A 14,045-nucleotide genomic window follows, 5' to 3' on the forward strand; every position below is an offset into this window, starting at 1 on the left:
CGAAACACGATCATTGAACTAAGAACCCTGTGAGACCAGGATACAAACCCGAAACTGGGCTGTGAAGCCGGTAAGCACGCTGGACACAGGGAGGACTGGAGAAAGTTTGGGATCCATTGCTCAGGGGCGGAGCGGGGAGGCTAAGCTGGGACCTGGAGCGGAACTTGGCCATCCTTCCCCACCCAGCTTCCTGGGTGCAATCACACGAGCCAGGAAGCAGGTGAGCAGTGGGATAGATTTGGCATCTACAGGGTGAGAGCAGGGGGCACAGAGGGGCCAGAGAGTAGACGGGACTGGTGCCACTTGCAAAAGTGGAGGTGAAGGAGGGGGGTGATCAGGAGAGATCCCACTGGGAGACAGTGGGTGGCGCAGGGCAGAGATTGGGGAAAGCTTCAGGGCCAGCACATGACTTGAGAGGGCATGTGGGCAGAGGTGTAGTCCTGGGCAGCGGGGAGGCCCCGGGTAAGCTCTGGGGAGAGCAGCTGCCAGAGCCAGCCTCTCAGCCTCCCTGATAGGGTCCTTAGGCCACACCGTAGGTCTGACCGCCACCCTGCAGCTACTGCAAGTTGTGCCTTGGGCACTGCTGTCAGCCTCCAGTGTGTTAGTGCCACGTGGAAAGCTGATGGGCCAGAGCAGGGTCACCCAGGATGTCCGTGCCCTTTCCAGAAAATGATGAAGGACAACAATCTGGTCCGACACCTGGACGCCTGTGAGACGATGGGCAACGCCACAGCCATCTGCTCGGACAAGACGGGCACACTCACCACCAACCGTATGACCGTGGTCCAGTCCTACCTCGGGGACACCCACTACAAAGAGATTCCGGCCCCCAGCGCCCTGACCCCCAAGATCCTCGACCTCCTGGTCCACGCCATCTCCATCAACAGTGCCTACACCAGCAAAATACTAGTGAGCCAAGAGCGGGGCTGGGATGAGACAAGGGGTCCGGGGCTCACTGTGCTCTCTGGAACACTTTTAAAAAAAAATGATTTCAGAGAGGAAGGGAGGGAGGGAGAGAGAGAGAGAGAGAAATATCAATGATGAGAGAAAATCATGGATCGGCTGCCTCCTGCACGCCTCCCTACTGGGGATCGAGCTTGCAACCCGGACATGTGCCCTTGACTGGGAATTGAACTAGGACCTCCTGGTTCATGGGTCGATGCTCAACCACTGAGCCACACCGGCCAGGCTTTTGAGCTACAATAATCTCTGGGGTGGTGGTCACCTTTCCTTCATCCCTGGCCCCAGTACTTCCGCCCTCGCTGCTTGTTTTGGAAACCCCTTCCAAGCCCAGTGAGTGGTGTGAAACCTGCCCATCTAGTCCACCCCAAAGGCACTCTTCTGGCTCTCTGCCACCACACCCTAAAGACGTGACCATGGCTGCCCTGGGGCCCCAGGGGGAGCAAGGAGGGTGGCCATGGGCCTCCAGTGCCATGCTGCTTTGCCTCTCCTCACAGCCTCCAGAGAAGGAAGGTGCCCTCCCGCGCCAAGTGGGCAACAAGACGGAATGCGCTCTGCTGGGCTTCGTCCTGGACCTGAAGCGGGACTTCCAGCCTGTGCGGGAACGGATTCCGGAAGACAAGCTTTACAAAGTGTACACCTTCAACTCGGTCCGCAAGTCCATGAGCACGGTCATCTGCATGCCGGACGGTGGCTTTCGCCTCTTCAGCAAGGGCGCTTCCGAGATCCTGCTGAAAAAGTGAGGGGGAAAAATAAAAAATTAAATTAAAAAGTGAGGGGGCTGCGGAAGCAAGCCCAAGGCTGGGGGCACCAGAGGCTGGGGCCAGCTGAAACATACAAGCATTCTGGTATCACTGTTGTGCTGAAATACATTGAGTGGCCACATTACTATGATCTCTGAACGCATAATAATCTGGCCACTCAGTGTATATCCTATGTAATAAAAGGCTAATATGCAAATTGTCCCCTTAACCAGGAGTTCGACCAGTAGGCAGCCATGTCCCCTCCCCCTGGCCAGGCTGGCTAGACCTCACCCATGCATGAATTTATGCACTGGGTCTCTAACATCTTATCTAATAAAGAGAGAATATGCAAATTGACCATCACGCCATGAAAAAGATGGCAGTGCCCATAGCCACAAGATGGCGGCACCCAATCCCCTCAGCCCTGCCAGAGTCCTCCAGTCCTTTCAGCCCTGTGGGGAGGTGGGGAGGATGGCAGGCACACAGTGTGTCTGGACTCGCCCTCAGCCCCCCACCACCCAGGGCCAGCCTGTGGCACAGGCAAGCCTCGGATGGTAACTGCCCAGCTGCCCAGGGCTGCCTGAGGATCAGGTAACCAGAGCCAGCCAAGGCTTGTGCTGCCAGCAGTGGCAGCAACAGAGGCATGATGGGGCATCACCTTCCTCTGATCAGTGGGTTGCCTCCCACCCCTGAGGGCTCCCAGATTGTGAGAGGGGGCAGGCTGGGCTGAGGGTTGATGCTCAACCACGGAGCCACCTTCTAAGATGAGATCTTTCTGTGACTCTGTGCACATAGCCAGCCTTCCAGGGCCTTCAGGATGTAGTCCTCAGGAGGACGTCCGGGGCTCCCAGAACCTGTAGGACGACCAAGAGCCCCCCCCCCCCCCACACACACACACACTGGCTGTGTCCTGACCTCTGCTGACCACTACCCCACCCAAAATGCTCTCCCCAAAACTTTCCCCATGCACAGCCTCACCAGTATGGTTCAAAGGCCACCTCCTCCCTGAACTCATCCCATCTGGGTCCTACTGAGTGTAACAGCTGGATTTGGAGAAGTACTGAAGAGGGCTGTAGTTGGGCACTGGGTTGTGTGAACATGAACTAGTTACTCCCCCACCTGAGGCCTTGGTTTCATGGAGATAACAGGAATACTTACCTCCTGGGAGTGTTGAGAGAATTACAAGAGTGAATCCGTGCCAGCTTTTGCTGTGATCATGGCTCCCCCGGGCCTCCTCAGCCAGTTCCTCTCTTTCACCCCTCCTCCGGAACGCCTGCCTCTTGGCCCGTGGCTCCACTGCTCCTTCCTCTTCTACACCTGAATTCTACCAGCTCTTCCCATCTTGGCCCTCTGAGAAGCTTCATCAGAGCTCGTCCCGAGGTTGCTGCCTTGTCATGGCCCACTACCTGGCATTCAGTTTTGGCCAATGTGCCACACTCCTGTTATGTGAGGGGCTGTGATGAGCCTTGCGCTCTGGCCTCCCAGGGGTCTCCTAGCTTACATTCAGCCCCTGGGGCCGCCAGAACAAAAGACCATAATCCTGATTGCTTAAGACAACAGAAATCTATTCTATCCCTGTTCTAGAAACCTGAAGTCTGAAACCAAGATGTGGATAGGGCTATGCTCCCTTTCAGCACCTCCAGGGAAGGGTCCTTTTTGTGTCTCCCAGCTTCGGCTGTCACTGACAGTCCTTGTCATTCCTTGACTTGTAGATGCATCACTCCAGTCTCTGCCTCTGTCATCACATGGTTTTGTTCCCATGTGGGTCTCTCTCTCTGTGTCCTCCTCTGTTCTGTGTGTGTGTGTGTGTGTGTGTGTGTGTGTGTCTGTGTGTGTGTCTGTGTGTGTGTCTGTGTGTGTGTGTGTGTGTGTGTGTGTTAATCCTCACTCAAAGTGTGAGTTTTTTTCCCCACTGATTTTTAAGGAGAGTGGAAGGAGAAAGAGAGAAAGGAGAGAAACATCGATATGAGAGAGACACATTAATCGGTTGCCTCCCACATATGCCCGGACCACCCCAGGGGCTGGGATCGAACTTGCAACCAAGGTATATGCCCTTGACCAGAATTTAAGCCCACAATCCTCCAGTGCTCAGGCCAACATTCTAACAGTTGAGCCACACCGGCCAGGGTTTTTATTAGGACACCAGTCATTGCACTGAGGGTCTACCCTAATCCAGTGTCACCTCAGCTTTGCAACCAACCTATTTCTAAATGAAGTCCCATTCTGGGGTTCTGGGAAGAACATGAATTTGGGGGGACACACTATTCGGCCCCACACAAGCAGAGGGCCTCCCTCCTTAGAGAGATCTCTGCTGAATCGGATGGAGGCTCAGACTGACGCCCACCCAGACTCTCATCGCCCCTTGCTCTGTCTCTGCCGCAGGTGCACCAACATCTTAAACAGCAACGGGGAACTGCGCAGCTTCCGCCCCAGGGACCGGGACGACATGGTGAAGAAGATCATCGAGCCAATGGCTTGTGATGGCCTCCGCACCATCTGCATTGCCTACCGGGACTTCTCTGCTGCTCAGGAGCCGGACTGGGAAAATGAGAATGAAGTTGTGGGCGACCTCACCTGCATAGCCATCGTGGGCATCGAGGACCCCGTGCGGCCCGAGGTAGCCATGCTCTCCTCTGGGATAGGCCCAGAGGATGGGGGTCAGGGGAGGGGCAGCCCTTCTTCCCATTTGGCCCCCAGGGTGTGGCCTTTGGACCTAAATGGAAGGAGAGAACACTCTCTTTCTGCTGCCTTTCGGGCTGTCACACCCCTTCCTGCCAGAGTTAGAGGTAGAGCAAACTGGTCGCCCCCAGGAGTCCAGAAAGGTGGGTGACGACAGAGCCTAGGTCCTCCAAGGGCACAGCCAACACACCCCAGATCAGAGCCTCTACGGCGCACTTGACCTCTCACTCTGCACCCATAGGGGGCTCTGTCCTGCCTGCTGGAAGGTCCCTCCTGCTTGGCCTCCACGCTTCACTCAGGCTCTGTCTCCACCAGGTGAGAGAGGGTGGCAGCTAGAACTTCGACAGCCGTGACACCCACAGGACTGGTGTGTGTCACCCCTGACTTCCTGGGAGGTGCCTACAGTACAGTGGCAGCTCTAGACTTTTCCTCCCAGCTCTCTGGGGCTGTATGACACTGCCAGAAGCTGGAGTGCCTTTGAGTGCATCACACAACCAGGAAAATGACATTTCTTGACTACCAGGACCCTGGCCAAGGCCATAACCAGCCCACCCTCCCCTTCCTCCTCAGCCACTTCCCCAGATGAAGGGATGTGAGTGTGAAACAGCTCTTGGCCACAAAGAACAAGGAGCTCTTCTGGCCTGGTTCCCTGGCCCAAGGAGCCCTGAGTTCTGGTAGAAATATTTGTTGATCAAACTGAAGCTGAGTCATAGATGTGAGGCTGGAGACCTTAGGTGTATTTGCAGATCTTCAGGTCCGAGTTGGCTTGTTGACAGAAGCACCAATGAGTCTACCATAAGGGGAGACGGGGGCACATGGAGCTGCCCTGAGCGGCTGCTCATGAGTGGGGTGAGGCCCGGCTCTGCCCCTGTTCAGTATCTTTCTCAGAGTGGGATGTTATTATTGTGGTAAATTTTCATCTTAGAAAATCCGGAACCCAGGCATACGTGCCTTGAAGGGTACAATGAAGGCCCAGCTGTAGCAGCTGCCAGTGATGGTTGCTTGTTTATTTTTTTATTTTTATTTTTTAATATATTTTATTGATTTTTTACAGAAAGGAGGGAGAGAGATAGAAACATCAATGAGAGAGAAACATCGACCAGCTGCCTCCTGCACATCCCCCATTGGGGATGTGCCCACAACCAAGGTGCATGCCCTTGACTGGAATCAAACCTGGGACCCTTCAGTCGGCAGGCTGATATTCTATCCACTGAGCCAAACTGGTTAGGGCGATGGCTGCTTGTTTAAATTCCAGAAGCGACCTTAGCCAGTTTGGCTCAGTGGATGGAGCACTGGCCTGAGGACTGAAGGGTCCCGGGTTTGATACCAGTCAAGGGCACATACCTTGGTTGCAGGCTCAATCCCTAGCCCTGGTCAGGTGCATGCGGGAGGCAATCAATCGATGTGTCTCTCATCGATGTTCCTCTCTCTATCTCTCCATGTCCCTTCCACTCTCTCCAAAAATCAATGGGAAAAGTATCCTTGGGTGAGGATTAACAACAATAAAAAAATCTAGAAGGAACCTGGGTGACAGGGCCCAAGGAAAGGAACAACATCTCGGGCCTGAAAGAGGCTGAGTGAGAGTCTGCACAACAGATGGCACTGCCAAGGTCAGGTTGGGGAGGCCAGGCGACGGCCTGCAGAGACCAGCCAGCGGGGAGGGGCCAAGGAGTGAGGCCAGGGCCCAGTGGAGTCCTGGTGCTGGTGCAGGCAGGAGAGTGGATGGGTCTCTGCTAAACCTTGGGGACCCGGATGACTGCAGCCAGAGGAGGACTGAGGTTCAGCCCTTGGGAGGAGGTCACAGGGAGTCTGGAGACAGGCTGTATTAATGGTGAGCGGGCTGGGCCACAAGGAGGCAAGTGGGAAAGGACAGTGCCTGATGAAGGAGAGGATGCCCTGGGAGGGAGAGGTCTCCCTCTGCAAGGAGCAGGGGAGTAAGGCTCATCATGGCCACTTGGTGGCAGCAGAGAGTGGTTTCCAGATGCTTCAGGACTGGAGGGAACTCCCTAGAAGGGAAGTATCTCCTGGTAGCTTATTGTCCAGCACCCCACGAGCTGCAGAGAGCAGACGGTGTCCCTGAAGCACATGACTAGGGTTGCAGAAGGCAAGCCCCCTTCCTGGTCACTGTCACAGCCCTGAAGTGGAGCCCCTCTGACTGGACTTCGGGGGCCCCCTTCTTTCTCATGCCCACTCTCCCTGGCTGAGATCATAGCCACTCCCCATGACCTCAAGGTCGTGTCCACCTACAGGCCACCGCCCCTGGGGTCTCCCAGCTGTGCTGTCGCATCCCCACCACCTGGTGGCCCAGCTCACACCCCTGTCCCTGGGCTCCCAGGCCTGGCCGCTCTCTCTCCTCTGGCCCAGCCTGTTCTCATGGCCTCTGTCTTGGCTGGGAGCGCTGAGCACCCATAAGGTGGATGTGCTGGGTCCATTGAACAGAGCAGGGAGCCAGGTCCCAGGCTGCATCCGGGCATCTCACAGGCCTACTAGGCCTGACCTCTTAATCCAATTTCTTGAGCCCTGAGCCTGCTGCTCAGAGATCCTTGTAGCCTCTGCATTGGTTTGGGAGCAAAAGCACCTCACTCCCTTTTCCAGGATATATATATATTGATTTTAGAGAGGAATGAAGAAGGAGAAAGATAAAAATATCAATGATGACAGAAAGTCATTGATTGGCTGCCTCCTGAACTCCCCACCATGGGGATCAAGCCCGAAACCCAGGCATGTGCCCTGACTGGGAATTGAACCATGACCTCCTGGTTCATAGGTAAACGCTCAATCACTGAGTCATGCTAACTGGGCCAATGTTATATTTTGAAAATGGAAATGTATGCTATGTAACCAAGCAATGTTTCGTTTCTTCTAATGAGTAGTAAAGCCTGCAACTCTAAATGTCTTAGGTTTCATATTGTTAAAAAAAAAAAAAAAAAAAAAAAAAAGTGGGGGAAGATGAGTGAGAGAGTTGCTCAGAGTGTGGCCACCAGCCAGCTGACAGCTTGGAGCCTGCCCTAAGTCAGGTCCAAAGAGACAGCCCCACAGTGAGCCCTGCTGTCTGGCAGGGTGGCTGGGGGACAGAGGTTCCTTTCTCATTCTTCCCGAGCTAACTGACAGCCACCATGGTCAGATGGCCTGGTCACCAGGGCTGATCCCAGCTCAGCAGCTCTGGGTCCCTATATATCACAATGGGAAATGAGGCTGCCGTAGTGGCATGCTTCTATAGTCGCCTTTCCATCCACAACTCAGGCAGTGACCCAAGACAGAGCTTCCAGTAGCTTCTCCAAGCCTTGCTTGCAATGTCAGGGCCTAGATCGGAGCGCTGCTAGTCCCAGAAGCCCAGTGAAGGAGGCACCTTGAGGAGGATGTGGGCTGGGGGACTGAGGGAGGCGCCCTTGCCCACTATGAGCTAGGCTGATGGCAGTGGTAGAATATACAAGCCATTCTCCCTGATTTCTCAGGCCATCCTCTCTGCAGAAGTCCTTGCGCAGGACCATGGGGGTGGGGGCAGAGGGTGCTGCAGATCTGGGTGCAGGAAAGCCTGGACACAGCAGTGTCTTGCCTTGATGGCCCCACCCACCTCAATCGTCATTTCCAGGTCCCTGAAGCTATCCGCAAATGCCAGCGTGCTGGCATCACAGTCCGCATGGTGACTGGGGACAACATCAACACAGCCCGGGCCATCGCAGCCAAGTGTGGCATCATCCAGCCCGGAGAGGACTTCCTGTGCCTGGAGGGGAAGGAGTTCAACCGGAGGATCCGCAACGAGAAAGGCGAGGTAGTTGTCAGCCCATTTGCCCTTCCACAGGGGCCTGTGCGGCTGGCTCAGGTTGGCTCGGCTCCGTCCAGGTCCAGGGTTCTGGCCATTCCTCCACCCTCCCCCACCACCTCTGCTCAGCCCTGACTGGCCACCAGGCTCTGCAGTGGCTGTGTGTTTCCCCCTCCCAGATCGAACAAGAGCGTCTGGACAAGGTGTGGCCCAAGCTGAGGGTCCTCGCCCGATCGTCTCCCACAGACAAGCACACTCTGGTCAAAGGTAATGGAGCTCGCTCGCTCTCACTCACCCCTGCCCCTGCCCCTGCCCTGGGTGGCATGATGCTGGCTGGGTGTGGCTGTTACCCCTGCTTGATTTCTGCTCCTAGACACCCAAAGCCAAGGACCCGTTGCGGTTGGAGAGTTGGCTTGTGTCTCCGAGCAAGACACTGGCATTCCCTGAACCTCAGCTTACTCGTTGGGAAAACAATGGAGGCCCCTCAAAGGGCTGACATACCAGAGCTCAGTCCTCCATTTCTCTGGGCTAACAACGTGAATGGAAGATGGCAGTTGAGCCTAGCCTCTAGTAACAGATGGGGAAACTGAGGCCCTGGAGAAGGAGACATTTATCCAACTCACATGGTGTTGGGCTCCTTTCTTCTTTTTTTTAAAAAAAATATTTTTTATTGATTTCAGAGAGAAAAAGAGAGAAACATTAATGATGAGAGAGAATCATTGATCGGCTGCCTCCTGTTTGAGCTCACAACCCTAGGCATGTGCCCTGACCAAGAACCGAACCCTGACCGCCTGGTTTACAGGTTGATGCTCAACTGCTGAGTCATGCTGGCTGGGCTGGGCTCCTCCCTTCCACCAAATCACAGCACCCTGCATCATCTCACTGAGTGATGGACCTGGGCGGGAGGAGGGGGCGGGGCTCTCAGCCTAGACACAGAGACTTGAGCACAGAGGTTTGGGGTAGGAGGCACAGTCAAAATCCCAGAGGGTTTTCAGAGCCAACGGCCCCTATGCCTTTGCCCTGCTGCCCTGGACTGGTCACATGGCCCTGCTGTGTTTCAGGGATCATTGACAGCACCACTGGTGAGCAGCGGCAGGTGGTGGCCGTGACCGGGGACGGCACCAACGATGGGCCAGCGCTCAAGAAGGCAGACGTGGGCTTCGCCATGGTAAGCGACCCGATGCCCACCCGGCTCACCATGCCTGGCACGGCCCATGTCTCTAATACAACAGCTCTAAGCAGGAACCTGGGAGTTAGTGGTAAGGCAGATTGCAGAATGCCTGGATTTCCTTCTTGCTCATTGTGACCGCTTGATTTGGTTTTGTTTTTAATCCTCACCTGAGGATATTTTTCCATTGACTTTTAGGGAGAGTGGAAGAGAGGGAGAGACAGAGAGAAACATCGATGTGAGAGAAACACATTGATTGGTTGCCTCCTGCATGAGCCCCGACCAGGGCCCGGGCTGGGGAGGAACCTGCAACTGAGGTACATGCCTTTGACTGGAATTGGACCCGGGAGCCTTCAATTCACAGGCTATCGCTCTATCCTCTGAGCCAAACTGGCCAGGGACACTCTCTTTGTTTATGAGCAAAGCTGTGAGACAGTCTGCGGTTTGTGGTACAAGGACATGTTGATGAAATGAGAGCTGCTCCCAGCTGCAGGGAGCCCCATTGGGAGGGAGCGGCAGGGAGTCAGCCAGGTGGGCCGGGTGATCAAAGGGGAGTGGGGAATGGGCTCATGTGCCCGTGTGTGCGCCCCCCAGGGCATCGCAGGGACTGACGTGGCCAAGGAGGCCTCAGACATCATCCTGACTGATGACAACTTCACCAGCATCGTCAAGGCGGTCATGTGGGGCCGCAACGTCTACGACAGCATCTCCAAGTTCCTGCAATTCCAGTTGACGGTCAACGTGGTGGCCGTGATCGTGGCCTTCACTGGCGCCTGCATTACTCAGGTGGGCACTGTGGACCGCCTTGCCCAAGGAGAACCCTGGGATCTCCCTCCACAGCCCCTGGGACCTGTAGGAGGCAGCCAGTTTCTGAGGCCCCACCTGCCCCGTACATCTGGACCCCAGTGCGGAGAGCAAGCCCAGGGACCCTGCTGGCAGGAGTGTGCAGGCAAAGAGCTCCCAGGTTGGGAGAATCAGGTGTTTCCTTTGCTGATTTTAATTTTTACTGAGATAAAATTCACATACCAAAAAAAAAAAAAAAAAAAAAAAAAAAAAATCCCCTAATTGGGAGTGCACAATGCAGTAGCACTTAGTACTTTTACAGTGTTGTGCAATTATCATCTCTATCTAGTTCCAGAATCCTTCCATCATCCCAAAAGGAAGCCCTGCACCCATTAGCAAGCACTCCCCCGCCCCACTCCCCCAGCCTCTGGTACCCACCAATCTACTTCCCTTCTCGACAGATTTCCCTATTTATTCTGGACATTTCGTATAAATGCAATCAAACAATGCAGTTGTTTGTGTCTGGCTCCTTTCGCTTAACGCAATGTTTTCAAGGTCCAACTGTATTAGATGGATCCAGACTTCATGCCTTTTGGTGGAGGAATAGTGTTCCATTGTATAGCCGCAGCACGTCGTGCGTCCATCCCTCCGTCCATGGGCACTTGGGTTGCTTGCACCTCTGTGAATAACGCTGCTGTGCACACGCATGAATGCGGCTTTATGTGGACTGGCATTTTCAGTTCTGCTGGGTCTAGACCTACAAGAAGAAGTGCTGGGGCCTCTGGGAACTTGTATTTAACCTTTGAAGGAACCTCTTCACCTTTATCAATAGTCCACTTCTTCCCATTAGTGAGTGTCCAGAACTTGTCTCACTTTCAGAGGTTTTGTATTTGTTTTTAATATACACTTTTATTGATTTCAGAGACGAAGGGAGAGGGAGAGAGAGAGAAACATCAATGATGAGAGAACCATTGATCAGCTGCCTCCTGCACACCCCACCCTGGGGATCAAGCTCGCAACCCGGGCATGTGCCCTGACCTCTTGGTTCATAGGTTGATGTTCAACCACTGAGCCACACTGGCCAGGTGGTTTTGTGTGTTTTTTTAATCCTCACCTGAGGATTATTTCCCCATTGATTTCTGGAGAGAATGGAAGGGAGGGAGGAGGGGGAGGGGGAGAGAAAAAGAGAGAATCATCACTGTGACAGAGACACATTGATTGGTTGCCTCCTACAAATACTCTGACTGGGGCTGGGTAACCAGCAACCAAGGTACATGCCCTTGATCTGGAATCAAATCTGCGACCCTTCTGCAGTCTGACCCTCTAACCACTGAGCCAAACCAGCTAGGGCCAGAGTTTTTTTTGTTTGTTTGTTTTTGTTGTTTTTTTGAGATAAGATTCACATAACAAACTGCACCATAATCGCCATTTTATCCATTTCCAAGTGTACAATTCCATGGTTGTTAGTGAATTCACAATGTACAATCATCACCACTGTCTCATTCCAGAAGGTTTTCATCACCCTGCCTGCTAAGCAACCACTCCCACTCTCCCCTTCCTCAGTCCCACGCACCCATTCATCTGCTTTCTGTCTCTGCGGATCTGTCAGTTCTGGAAGTTTCATGAGAACAGAATCATACAGTATGGGGTTCTTGGTGTCTAGCTTCTGTGGGTCTTATTTTTAACCAACAACTGAGATGAGGAAGAGAAGGAAGGCCCGGTGCAGAGTTTCTGCCTCTTCCTGCTCCTCAGAGTGTAGGGGATGGGACACCACCGATTAATCAGGCTCTTTCACAGGCGGGGGCAACTGCCAATCTCCTGCTAACAATTTGGGCCATACCTTCTAGATCACTGCCGCCAGGTAAGAAGAGGAGACTGGCAACATTTTAAGAGCAGGAATCAGCCCAGTGAAAACTCTCAACTAATCTTAGAAAACATAGGGATGGGGCCTACCTGGGCCTGGCTCAGTGGTAGCACGTCGACCTATGAACCAGGAGGTCACAGTTTGATTCCCCATCAGGACACTTGCCCGGGTCGTGGGCTCGATCCCAGGTGTGGGGCATGCAGGAGGGAGCCGATCCATGATTCTCTCTCATCATTGATGTCTCTCTCTCTCTCTCCCTCCCTTTCCCTTCCATTCTGAAATCAATAAAAATATGTTTGTTTGTTTTTTAAAGGAAACACAGGAATGGAGATGTACCTTTTTATAGGAAGGTTGAATTTGTTGCATTTTCATTTAAATAAAATCCCAGCAATATTGCCCTGAGCTCAGTTGCTTCCCAGGAGCCATGGGCCTGTAGGGTTCCCAGCACCACATTGGAGTGACTGCCTCCTCTCTACAGGACTCTCCTCTCAAAGCCGTGCAAATGTTGTGGGTGAACTTGATTATGGACACATTTGCCTCTCTGGCCCTGGCGACAGAGCCGCCCACCGATTCGCTGCTGCTGCGGAAGCCATATGGCCGGGACAAGCCCCTGATCTCCCGAACCATGATGAAGAACATTCTGGGCCACGCAGTCTACCAGCTCACCATCATCTTCACGCTGCTGTTCGTGGGTAGGTTGGCCCCAGGCATATTGCGTTGCTACTGGATCTTTGGGTTCCCGCCCTGTCTGGGGGTGGAAGGCACAGATGAGCACCTGGGGACCCAATTTCCAAGGAGGACCCACCCCTTGGCCCTCACCTCCCTGCTACCTCTCTCCAAGTATGCCCCACCCAGGTGGCACAGGCCCCTAAGCCGCTGAGAAACTGTCCAATGCTCTACCCAGACCAGGTCACTCACCCACCTGCCCACTCACCCCATGACTATTTGCTTCTCCAGGAGACAATGACCAGAGCACTCTACCAGAAGTTGGGAGGAGGAAGACCAGGAGAGAAAGGGGAGAGGAAGAGGAAGAGGGGGAGGGAAGTAGAGATGGGAAAAGGAAAGGGGGGTAGAGGAGGAGGCACAAGAAGGGAGGCTGGGAGAGGGAGAAAAGGGGACATGGAGAAGAGGAAGGGAGAAGAGAGGAAGAAGGAGGAAGGAGAAAATGGGTAGAGAGGCTGAGGGGGAGCAGAAGGGGAAATGAAGAGAGGAAGAGGAGGGAGAGGGATAAAAGAGGAGGAGAGGAAGGGGGAGGAGGTCAGAAAGCAAGAAGGGGTAAGGGCAGGGGAGGGGAGAGAGGCAGAGACAAGAGTGTGGACAGTAGAGGGAAGAACTGATGGGGAGAGGCTGGGCAGAGGGTGCTCAGGGCGATGATCACAGGGCTCCTAAGCATTGGCTCTACCAGCCCAGACATGGAGGGCACCGAGCCCTCCAGCACACTGGCTCCTGGGAAACCTGGTGCCAATGCTGGCTGTCCAGTCCTCTGAGTTCCTTCTGTGTCGGGTAAGCTCTATGGAGCAGACTCCTTATTATTATTATTTTTTAAATCCTCATTGAAGGATATTTTTCCATGGATTTTTAGAGAGAGTGGAAGGAAAGGGGGAGAGACAGAGAGAGAAACTTCCATGTGAGAGACACCCATCGATTGGCCAGCAACGGAGGTATGTGCCCTTGACCAGAATCGAACCCATGTCCCTTCGGTCCGCAGGCCAACACTCTAGTCACTGAGCCAAATTAGCTAGGGCAGATTCCTTTCATTATACTGGGGGGTGGGTTTGCTGGTTGGTGTGTCTGTGGCCTCTCTCCCTTATACCAGGGTGCTCCCCATGTAACTGTGACCCTGGACTGTAGGTGGCCTGGGTCCCCATCACAGCACTCCAGAGCCTGGTGAGGTGAGGTTTTCAGCCCATATTCCTGGGAGCAGAATCAAAGCTCAGTGTGCAGGAGTCACAGCGGGGGCTCCCAAATGTCAGTATCTGGGGACCCTCTGGGGAGCTTTTTCTATGATTTCTTGGAAGCAGGAACCCCGTGGCCTGTCCAAGGGCCTAGCCCAGCTGCCTTGTCCTAGGGCAGGGCAGGGCAAAG

At 54.0% G+C, this 14,045-nt stretch overlaps 1 protein-coding gene across 11 annotated transcripts in view; it reads left to right on the plus strand.

Annotated features, from left to right (window-relative positions):
- The window catches only part of ATP2B3 (ATPase plasma membrane Ca2+ transporting 3), a 52,810-nt gene that overhangs the window by 13,170 nt on the left and 25,595 nt on the right, over positions 1-14,045 (plus strand). For all 11 annotated transcript variants that reach the window (XM_036429985.2, XM_036429989.2, XM_036429979.2 and 8 more), the window contains 8 exons: positions 667-909; positions 1,458-1,699; positions 4,086-4,320; positions 7,975-8,154; positions 8,325-8,412; positions 9,207-9,313; positions 9,908-10,099; positions 12,439-12,652. In XM_036429985.2, the coding sequence (XP_036285878.1) occupies positions 667-909; positions 1,458-1,699; positions 4,086-4,320; positions 7,975-8,154; positions 8,325-8,412; positions 9,207-9,313; positions 9,908-10,099; positions 12,439-12,652 (1,501 nt within the window). The remainder of the gene's footprint in view (positions 1-666; positions 910-1,457; positions 1,700-4,085; positions 4,321-7,974; positions 8,155-8,324; positions 8,413-9,206; positions 9,314-9,907; positions 10,100-12,438; positions 12,653-14,045) is intronic.

The sequence above is a fragment of the Pipistrellus kuhlii genome, unplaced genomic scaffold, assembly GCF_014108245.1.
Source record: "Pipistrellus kuhlii isolate mPipKuh1 unplaced genomic scaffold, mPipKuh1.p scaffold_m20_p_100, whole genome shotgun sequence".
Taxonomy (NCBI): Eukaryota; Metazoa; Chordata; class Mammalia; order Chiroptera; family Vespertilionidae; genus Pipistrellus; species Pipistrellus kuhlii.